The sequence below is a fragment of the Ceratina calcarata genome, unplaced genomic scaffold (genome assembly GCF_001652005.2).
Source record: "Ceratina calcarata isolate Rehan_Ccalc_2016 unplaced genomic scaffold, ASM165200v1 scaffold180.2, whole genome shotgun sequence".
Classification (NCBI taxonomy): domain Eukaryota; kingdom Metazoa; phylum Arthropoda; class Insecta; order Hymenoptera; family Apidae; genus Ceratina; species Ceratina calcarata.
The window spans coordinates 555,076-565,963 of record NW_017139431.1 but is presented as its reverse complement, the minus strand read 5'-3'; the positions used below and the strand labels follow the sequence as shown (position 1 = coordinate 565,963).

The following is a 10,888-nucleotide window of genomic DNA, read 5'->3' as shown; positions in this document are numbered from 1 at the left end:
TTGTCACGCGTGCGCCGGTCTACATACACGCGTGAACTTTTGATGCCGCTGGATGGAAACCTGGCACCAGTCTTAAAAGGAAGGTTTGCGGCCGGCAATTAAGCAATACTCGGTTCGTCGGTTACTTTTAATTGTTCTTAACGAGGCTAAACGCGCCTGTGGTCCACGTCACGGCGCATAACAATGAACAAACAATGAATAACGGTCGTGGTGAACGAGTCCGTTTACTTTGTTCCCTATTGTCACTGCCGACGACAATGAACCAACCACGCGAGAGGGCTCGAAAACGCGTATCATTGACGTGCGAACCTCCTATGTATGTACATACCGAACAATCCTACATATGTAGGTAGAACCCGAAAAATTACTCGAATAAATAATACATTCTTAATCGAAATATGTTGTAATCTATTGTGCGTGAGAAGTAACACATGAAAAAATAACGGATGAAAAAATATTTGAATTGCTTTAACGTATTAAACTATAACTAGGAAGTTTACTTACTATTTCGTATGAACAATCTCAAAACGCGAATAAAAATGAGAGCGTTAAATCTGTCGGAGGTCACCTCCTCCCGTGTCTCGAACGCGTCTCGACGACTCGTTAACCGGTTTCAATCGCGTTCCATTTACTCTTTGAACTTAAACTTACTCCTGTGTTTAATAACAAAAATCGACACGTAACGCGCACCCGTAAACCTATTCGAATCTTACTAAGTATTAAGCTAAACTTCGTTTTGGGGCACATTTTTTTTAATTCTCTTAATCTGATGGTTAACGGGCAGTAGAACTTTGTATTTGGTCTATTTTCGCCGATTGTGCCAGAGAATAAATAAGAGTGTTACTCAAAATGAAGTTCAAGCGATCGTTAGATAAAAAGACGTTTTCGGTTTTGCGATAATAATCTTAATATTATGCATTACAAATATGACATACTTTCGTTATCACATTTTAAAGTCGACATTAAATCCCTTGTATTCTCCTGCATGTAGTTTATTTCTTTCAAGTAACATATTTAACTTTAACTTCAACTTTAGTAACGGATAGAACCCTTTTTGCTACATGAATAATACTAATTAATACAGTTCTGTGCATCAGAATAAGAAAAAATAAAATAAGACATCAGAACAATAATAGTAATAAGATAGATAAGAATAATAAGATAATAATAATAATAGTAATAGTAATAACTGTAATAACAAGTTAAGAAAAAACATCAAGATAATATTAATAATAACAAGAAACATGGAGAAGTAGAAGAGTTGAGGTAGAGATCAGTTAAGGGTAGTGAGATGTTGCTCATTATTGTTCACAATTCCGCATTGCTTCATATCCCGAAAGCAACGAAGACGTATTGATCAAACAATATGCATATTTGCGAGGTATGTACGTGCTACTTGTAGTACTTTCTATTTTCGTATTATTCGTTCCTTCCAATTATATTACAGATTTTTTTAACCTTCACACGGCGGGTGCCGGGTCACTGCTGACCCGACCCAACGCATCTCCAGAACAAACAGTTCCATGTTTACATGTTTCGCGACCCGTGGATATTGCATAGAATCGAGTAATTGCCGTACATATTACGATCGGGAGGAACGATTTCCTTTTCCTTTGCATTTTACAGTATTTTTCACCGTAATTGCAGCGATCAGGATATAACAGTTTATAATTTCATAATAAAAGTGTGTCTAGTCAAAGCGTGCGATCAACAAGTATAGGATTTCATTCTTATAATCCCTGTACTATCTATTGCAATAAAAAAATTAAAATTTATCTACTTCTTTGAAACGTTCTTAATGCTGGGACAGATTTGATCCTCCACTTGAAGTGCGTACGGATATCGCGATATTCGATGTCCGAGGGTTAACGTTAGAATAGCTAGTACAGAGCAAGCTAGAGTTATTTTATATTACACTCGAATTAAAGCTGACGGAAATAGAAGAAAGACGCGGTGCGATAAAAATGAAAGGACCACCTATCGGCGAGAGAACAACGGTGTGAAATCGAACGCGTGCCGCGCGATTCAGGACCTTCGGGCGTGGAATTTGAAAAATGTTCTGACACGAGCTTCACTTACCGTCACCTCGGCATTTCGTCCAACGTCGTTCGACTGCCGCCGATGGAAACCCGTCACGCTCGAAAATATTGTCGACACGATCATGCGGCCACGCTGTCTCACTGGTGAGCTTCGGATCGAATGTCAGAGCACCGGGAAACCATAAACATTGCACGGAAACCAGAGAATGAAGGAAGCGTTCGACTCAACAGTTGTCACCAGACGATTACACAATACGTCTTTATTCTCACGTAAATGTCAATACGATGCAATTCGCGCAGTAGAAGACTGTGTATACATTCAACGATGCAGAGAAAGAAAGAGAGATAACAAGTTCAGTGATCGAATATACAGTTACGTACGTCGTACCCGTGAAACGAAACACACTTGACCAAAGGTCGGACGATACTGAGCCGATGCCAGTCGCGAATCTCTCCCACTAGACTTCCACCACCCCTCCATTCGCGCACCACTTGACGTCGAAGGAGCAACCCTTGACTGTTTTCCATGAAAAAGTAATGTTTTACAATGCTCTTCAACTACCTAACAATCTAATAATTCATGACTAGACTGCGATCTTATAAATCTCACGCTATGAAATCAATTTCGAAACCTCAGATTATGAAATTGTATAAATGGAGAGTTTGTACAAACCGATTCCTTAAAATATGACTTTGCATAAAAATCCGCAATCTACTGAGAAGTATACGTATACGTATACAGAGAAGCTTTTCTTTTTCTTTGATTGTTTACGCAATAACCGGTTTGAAGATATTCCATAGAGAATGAGACATTTTCAACTGTGCATTTTAACAACTTCCTGTTGAGTGCAGAACGAAACGCAGTTATAACTATGACTTCCAACCCTTTTTTCTTCGCACCATGTGTATGAACTAGGCGCAAACTACTTTCCGCGGCATCTATGATCTTCTGCCTTAATGATATACTTGGTGCGCATCATTCTCTGGAGGGTGTACAGAGTATATAGTAGTGGTACGATTATAAAATTCACCAGATAGGCAGTCATGAGTCACGCTCACGATGTAGAAGGAAGCATTACGGTACATAGTATAAATGTTAATATTCCTCGTTTATCAGGAACTTGTAGAATATTCATACCCAATAAACACATAGCTACTAGATAAACACATAGCTCATAGATAAATAAATTTCAACTGTACGAAAAATTTTAATATTTGTTAAGTTCATTTTACTCCATTCGTGGCATCAAGACTGACGCGTGCAGTAACGCTTGATATTTTATTTCATTAAACGAAACTGACCATTACGTAATCACGTTTTTTTCTAGAAGGTCAAGTAACTTTTTTCCGTTAATTGTCGGATGGTTGCACTCTTTTATAGTCAACTGAGCGTGAGCCCATGTCCATAGTTAACAATGTTCTTTAAAAAAAAAACCAGTGGGAAATGTATTTTTGTCGAAGATGCTAAAGAAAAATTTCTATGTCGTCGTCTTGATCCCCTGTGGGCTATTAAAAAATCGTTATTTTTAATGAACCGAAGGCGTAGGTATAGGTAGGATCGACATAAAAACTGAAGTTTACATTAGAAAAACAAACAATAAAAATGTTAATACGCTAAGCTTTATGGCTGGAAGTTATCCCTGATTAAGGTCTAATTAATTTAATGCCGGTTATTAATAAATTATCGTAACTGAAGCGTATCTGCATTTAATCCCGTAGCATAGATTTTCCAGCAGCTGAAACAGCTTAATTCAATCGCGAGACAATAGCTTCGTCGCAAATGTCGACATTCCCAGTTGCTATCTCCTTCTTGCATCGCAATCCTTTTCTTTGGCACGACTCTCCCACATTCGGCTCTAACCTGACCGCATTCCAGGAAGAATCTGTGTCTCCGCCTATCACACACACAGAATGCATTTATTCATCGTCCCCGAAACATGAAACTACCGTAACAATGCGTCTATCTAGATAATTAATAATATTTTCCCTTTTGAAGCCAACGTTCGATTAGAAATATCTTACTTCTTCTATGGAAGTGTAATTTCACAATTAAAGTACACACTTTGCAATAGTAATGATTTCACCCGATGTCTAGATTAGGCTTATCAAACTCATTTAAGCAATGGGCTAATTATGCGAACGGTAAGATTTACGCGGGCCACAAATTATCTTAAAATTTTATTTTAAAGTAAAAATGCAGCAATATAGAAATGGGATATGAATTTTTTTTAAATTAATTTATTGTTTCCAACATATTAATATGTTTTCATTTTATTGCAGAACATCGTAGCCACGAAGAACCGTCGAGGGCCGTCAGTTTGACACTCCTGATCTAGACTATCGATGGAAGGGAGCCTATACCACTTCCTGAGTTACTCACTCACGAGGAACTGCGGTTTTCGAAAGAACCCGATAAAACCACAAGCCCCTCGATTGTCCTTGATAACCAGGTAAATGTATCTCAGTGAAATACTTTCCATTACTTATCCGAGTTGAAAGCGATATCATTGTATTTCCGTGGGAAATTCATTTGGCGAACAGACGTAGTTACATTCGAACGATTTCGAAAAGGATGCGAAGTATAGAAACAAAATACAATTCAATACAGTAAATCACTCCGCGAGGTCAAAACCTCGACACAATTGAAAAGAGTTGCATCGAGCACGTCGAAAAGAAGCTTCCATGTGATTCCTTTGTATCTTGCAACAACAATTATTGAAATGCGACTTCGATAGCATTCAAATAGGAACGGTAGCGGAATACAGAACTCGCGCGAAGGTTCGTCCTCGTGTGAGGGTTCGCATCTACCCTTTGTTTGGCGTTGACAGCACGCGCGTAGCTCGCATGAAACGCATCGATGAGTCAGTGACTGATCGCACGTTGCGCCGATAAACGCGCCGTCTTCCCTCGGATCTTCGAGCTGAAACTGTGTATGCTTATGCACAAACAGAGGCGATCGGTTGGTTGGTCATCGACATTAGGCAGCCGATATATTCCTGAGCCGTGCGACCGGAACAATGAAAACGCAGCGAATACAATGCGAGTCACGCCGATCATGCGGATACGTTCGCCACGCGTGGATGTGTCTCAAGTGTAGACGCCACAAAGACGGTGAAAAGGCGGAAACATCGGAGACAGATAATAACAGAGAGGGAATTAAACAGGCAGAAGAAGAAACACAAAAGCAAAGGGCATAGCGCAGCGCGATGTGTGCGCATGATTTACGTACACAAGCGATCGGCCGCATAATTCATCGATCGATCGATCGATGAAAAGCGCATGAGCCGTTGCCCTGTATGCGATTATGTATGCGCGACTGCCAAACAACGCGCGGGTACCTAGTGTACTCTACTACATGTACACACGACGTACCGCGCAATCGATCACTGTCCACCTCGTTCGATGACGTTAATGAGGGCGATCGGTACTTAGCGATGCTTTAGTCTACTGACCATTCCTCCCTATTATACGCGTTGCTTATTCGTGCAACGAAGAAATAATGTGGCCAGGTGGCATGAATAAAGATGTTGCGTGCTTCCTTTGGAAAGTTTCTCTATGCTGAAAGTGTAGAGGTTTATTCTCTACTGATAACTAAATTATCTTCGAACGCAATTATCAATATAAAATAGCTTCAGATGTTCTTTGCCCTTTGGTATTAAGAATCAGAGATTTAGTTCATTTTAGATAAATGATTTGTATTACCACAATTGTTCTATTAGTTATTTCAAATATAATTCTTAAACAAAGTTACTTTCAATCTTGATCGGTTCCGGTGCTTTCAAACTTTGCATTGGTAACAGGAAATCCTGCGTATGCGACACCCTTTGATCGCAAGCGGCAATAAATTTAGACAAGTATAATCGAGAGGGTAACGTGTCGACCAATCAGTTGTCTGCAATTTTCGTTATTTATTTATACGTCGAAAATAAGATGTACGCGTATAAAACGAGAGGCGTCTTAACGTGTTGAACGCGCTTACGATCGATCAACGTCATCTTATATGATCGCGCTGACTAGAATGATGGTACAGCGCGGTGTACCCAAGTCAGTAGCCGTTTCCGAAGTACGCACAGCGAAGGAATAATCTGTTTAATGGAAAGAATGATAGGGTGGCCCGATCTTTCACACGGAAGTGGCAGACATTCAAATTATTAAACTGGCCACAACGACAGGACATATAAAAAGTGATTCAACGCGAACTAGTTAAAGATCACGTAGCTTACGTATTATTCGTTTACTGTCATAAACGAGACTTGTGGACTTTGAATGAATTTTATATCTATTCTATGGATATGTATGTTAATGATAGTATTAGCATTTTGAATTAGATTTGCAAAATAGGCAATTAAACTAGTTTATTAAACGAGTCCAAGGTTGTAATGTATAGTAAGAAAAAGGAAATTCAACACTTCTCTACATAGAATCGAATGAACGTACCTACTATGTATATCTCAAAGTACGCTTCTGACAAATAGCAAAAATGTTAATTTTCTGGCACGGAATGCATTGTGACCTCTAGCGGAAATAAATTCGCGGTCTCGAACGACTTCCATTTACAGTTTGTGCGATGAATCTCAGAGACGGAATTTGTACTGCATATCTTCGCCTGTGGTAGCTACGTGTCCACCCACGACTCACAACGAACCGGGCGATAATAAAGCTTCCGGCCTGTTCGCAAGAGCCGCAGGGACAGAAATACAAAACGTCGGGAAGAGGAGAAAATTATTATTCCTTTTACCGCACGGCGCGTGTACAGAGCGGAATACACGAACCGGATGCAACGCGTTTGATTTACCTCATGCACACCTGCTTGCTATCCCCCTAGAGGCACCTTTTAATTATTGTCTGATCGATCGTAATTTTCCATTTCACGAGAATGCCTCGTTCTCCAATGGGTTACTAAATGTCGTTTATGAAATTAACAAATTAATTACGTTAAAAGAAAGTAAAAACTGGAGAAAATAGGGTGACGAAGTATTACATGTTACACAAGATGCGGGTAATTTTACGGTTTCCAATTTGCTGCTCTTCCATTTCGCTGTCGAAGAAGTTGGATGAGCGCGTAAACGTAACATACCGTTAACTATTTTCACTTTTTTCACACTAGCTACTGTTATTACACATTACGTACGAATTCCTCGTTAACGCATAGTATATTATACTTATCTTTAGAGAATTTCAACAAGGAAAACTTACCTCGGCATCTTTGGTCACACTCGTGGGTTTATCTTCGGCGTCCACATAAAATATGGATTTCATTTCCCGGTGAAACCGCATGTTTGTTTTACGCAACTTAATGCGTTTTCGTGTAACAAACAATTAAAATTATTTTTAACATTTTCTATTCATCTCGAGTCAAACGGTATCGTTGGACGAAAGGAAACGAAACCTTCGTGCTAACTTCGTAATAAAATTCATTATCTGAATCACTGCACTTGTAAAAAAGAATTAACGATTAAATTATCGGTGGATTATACGCGTCCATAGAACTAAACATCCGTGCATAGGTACACTGGGGGCGGGAAGTATTAATTCTAAATGACATTGTTCCATCGTCAAAGCTGCAGTTACTTTGTCGTGAAGAGTCTTCGTCTTCAAATGAAAGAGCCGCCTTGACCGAAGCGGTCGTAAGTTCTTTTCGCCGCGGTTGCCCCGTGAAAACTGGAAAGCGAAACGTTAATCGCACACCTCGCCCGTTTCTGTGTACGCAACGTATCCTTCTCCCTACCCACGCTATAAATTCACTCCTCTCCTCTCAATGCCCTCTTGCTCGCCGACCCTCCACAACAAATTAGCAGCTCCTTTAATTTGTTGTTCTCTGAAAAGTCGCAGGGAAATCAAACCCTCGGCCTTCACCGCAATTAATAACGCCTAACAAGCGTAATAGCAATATCATCAGTGAAAGTACTGAGTCATTGGGTTTCCCCTTTCCATCCTACGAACGATATTTAATTTTCTTCATACAAAAATGAGTAACTCTTTTAAAGCTCTATTAGTCTTTCCACTTATGGTCTTAACTTGTGTAATCATCTGATTGACTGGAAACATGAGAAGGAAAGCGTTTAAAATTCTAGAGTATAATTTTCTAATTTTTTTAGCCACCGGTAACATTATATACTGCTAGTGGAGACAACATTTATGTCGTTGTCTTCAAACTTCAGATAATAACAAAGTATAATTTAGAAACAAAATTCAGGCGTTAAATTTGCAGAAATGCGGTAAAAGGAAATTGATAATTCGGCATCTTGTGCCACTAAATTCGAAGTTCGTCAAGAAAATTTCTTGTGATAAAAATTAAAATTCCAGTTAGCCTGGATAATGTATTTAATTAAATTAGTATATTGTTGAGGAGTACATGTCCTCAAAATGTCTGCTGGAACGGAATTACTAAGTACGGCAGAACCGCATCTCATCCCGGGGTAAAAAATTCAATATTAAACTTAATTACGTTGCATTTAAAATTGAAATATATGTATTATTGTACGAAGACTATAGCACTGAAAAATATATTTGAACCCTTGTTCTCCCATAATTTCCATATCTGTCCTTATCTACGTTTCCAATATGTGCGCTTTGATAAAAAAGGAAAATCAATGATCTATTTCAGATATGCTGGATATTCTCCCCAGTATCGTTACAGATGTGGCGAAACGTATGGCAGTCTCACACACAAATTACTACTTGATCCCACAGTGAATCATGCGGAAACACTTATTTTATCAAACAGGGTTACGGATGATTATGAAGTATTTTGAAATTTCAGAAACTTTTTTTCAGCCCTGAATGTATCGTACATAGTAATGCCCGTTTAATCTTCGAAAATATACCATAAAGTATAAATCTTAGATACTGTAACTTTCATTCTACCTTGTCTAAACATGTAACCGCGTGCAATGTATTCAAAATCTAATTTACATCCAAGTTCTGTTAAAAATTCAACAGTACTTCTTCACAATACAAAATATAGCTAATACAACTTAAATTAGTAATTAGTTATTCAGTTAATGAACAGGTCTTTTGTAGTCAATTTTTTCAAGTTGTACTAAAGGTTTCAATTGTTCTGCAAAAATTCTCATATCCGCTGTTATTGCATCTTGACCACTTGGAGCCAGAACACTCAATTCTACTAAATAATTCTGAGATATAGCTCCTATACCTTTAGGTATTTTTCCTTGTTGACCAATCTTAAATATCTTAGAATAAAGTATAGATCTGAAGAACACGAAACTATTTGTCATTCAAATAGACGTAGAGATATGAACATTAAATGGGAATTATTATGTCATGTATTAATTAAAATTAATTGTTGACGCGCATAATGAAAGGTACAAAGACCACCGAAAAACGATATAGACGTCGTAAACGCTCGATATAAAAGAACCGATCCTATATTCATACATCCGATACTGCCAGGCTATGAAGGTGAATGAAACGAAAGTAAAAAGTAGAAAGTAATAGTAAATGATAATTTCTCTTAACGAAGATAAAATGACGCTTTAGGATTTACTCCGAAACTCAAGGCAAGAAATGGACAAAGGTACACGGTGCTCGCAACCGAAGGGCTTGCCGAATTTGAACAGCAACAATTAAGAAATCAAGCGGCTGTTAATGAACTAAAAAGAGTAATAGCTACGCAAAGTGGACAGGGTGAACCCAGGAGTTTGGAAGATCGTTTGGTAGATTATTTATTATCAATATGTCAACGTTAGCTAAAAAAAATAGGAATTTTATTAAGAGTAATGAGTCCATGTTCGAATTTCGTGTAGCTTTTAAAAAGCGAGTTCAAATTGCCGATGCTATCAGTGCGGCCTGATTGCGTGGGCGTAATGAGGAATTTATTTGTGGACGAACAATACGAGTCACCTAGAGATCACGCTCCGTCACCTTACTTTATGGACAATGCGAATCCAAAGAAATACTTCATCAGTCGTAAGTCAATTTAGTCGAATTATCATTAGTCTGAATTTGTCTGTATGTAATTCCGCGATGTAACTTACGTAAGCGATATCACGTAAGATTCAACTGTTTTACGAAATGTTCAACGCTCAATGACCTCCACAACCTATCAAGATGAATTACTAAGCATTCCTATACACGTAGACGAATCAAACTACGATGTTCCTTATGAAATTCTATTAATAATACACAGCAATACAGATGGGTCTTACGGATAGTGAAAGGCGAATGCGATATTCTTTCATTCGAGAAAATGTTAGAAGTGAGTGTACGGAAGTTGGCCGTGTAAATCACTTATTTTTTTGTAATATTACGAATTATCGAGAGGCGCGATAGTGAGCCGAAGGCAAGTTTAAGTCTGAGGGGGTAGCTTGCCGTTGGGTACCGCGTCTCTTATATACACGTAAATTCTGATTCAAATTTTTTTTTTACTTATTACGATTGAAATATTTAACTGTATTTGTTAAGGATATGCGGGCCATATACCATACGGATACGCGCACTTTGGAAAATCGAACGTACCCGCTACTAACAGTGCTCTTTGCGACTTCACATCTGATTATCGAAAGAGACAAAGCACAGAATGGGCACCAGTAACAATTACGCGACCTGATCCACCGCTTCTAATTCAGCCAACCACTCTTTATCATAAACACGTTGGGATGCTTCCCAATTACCTGGGACATGTCCCTGGAGAAACGTTCAGGTAACTGAATATTTTAACTTGTTACACATGTTTGCAAATTAAAATATTGAATGAATTTCATTCAGATTCGGTAAAACCTTTGGTGCTGATACTAAAGATGCAAAACGATGGCTTCGTGGTGATTACGCTGCATAGATTGCGAAATGTGACGCAACAGTCTTATGTATAAAGAAGATTTAATAATATA

At 38.5% G+C, this 10,888-nt stretch overlaps 2 protein-coding genes across 4 annotated transcripts in view; one reads left to right on the top strand and one right to left on the bottom strand.

The window, feature by feature from the left end:
• The window catches only part of LOC108633050 (J domain-containing protein DDB_G0295729), a 36,081-nt gene extending 28,385 nt beyond the window's left edge, over positions 1–7,696 (bottom strand). Inside the window, exon 1 of one of the 2 annotated variants that reach the window (XM_026810909.1) lies at positions 7,236–7,696. In XM_026810909.1, coding sequence (XP_026666710.1) covers positions 7,236–7,316 — 81 coding nt within the window. In that variant the 5' untranslated portion in view covers positions 7,317–7,696. Of the gene's footprint in view, positions 1–2,079; positions 2,451–7,235 lie in introns of those variants that run through there. The other variant, XM_018038001.2, reaches the window with a different exon arrangement.
• Positions 1–10,880, top strand: part of LOC108633068 (UPF0605 protein CG18335) — an 18,411-nt gene extending 7,531 nt beyond the window's left edge. Inside the window, exons 1-8 of one of the 2 annotated variants that reach the window (XM_026810917.1) lie at positions 2,503–2,573; positions 4,320–4,489; positions 8,647–8,785; positions 9,365–9,461; positions 9,540–9,715; positions 9,806–9,968; positions 10,464–10,701; positions 10,767–10,880. In XM_026810917.1, coding sequence (XP_026666718.1) covers positions 4,383–4,489; positions 8,647–8,785; positions 9,365–9,461; positions 9,540–9,715; positions 9,806–9,968; positions 10,464–10,701; positions 10,767–10,836 — 990 coding nt within the window. In that variant the 5' untranslated portion in view covers positions 2,503–2,573; positions 4,320–4,382 and the 3' untranslated portion in view covers positions 10,837–10,880. Of the gene's footprint in view, positions 1–2,502; positions 2,574–4,319; positions 4,490–8,646; positions 8,786–9,364; positions 9,462–9,539; positions 9,716–9,805; positions 9,969–10,463; positions 10,702–10,766 lie in introns of those variants that run through there. The other variant, XM_026810916.1, reaches the window with a different exon arrangement.
• The last annotated feature ends 8 nt before the right edge of the window (positions 10,881–10,888 follow it).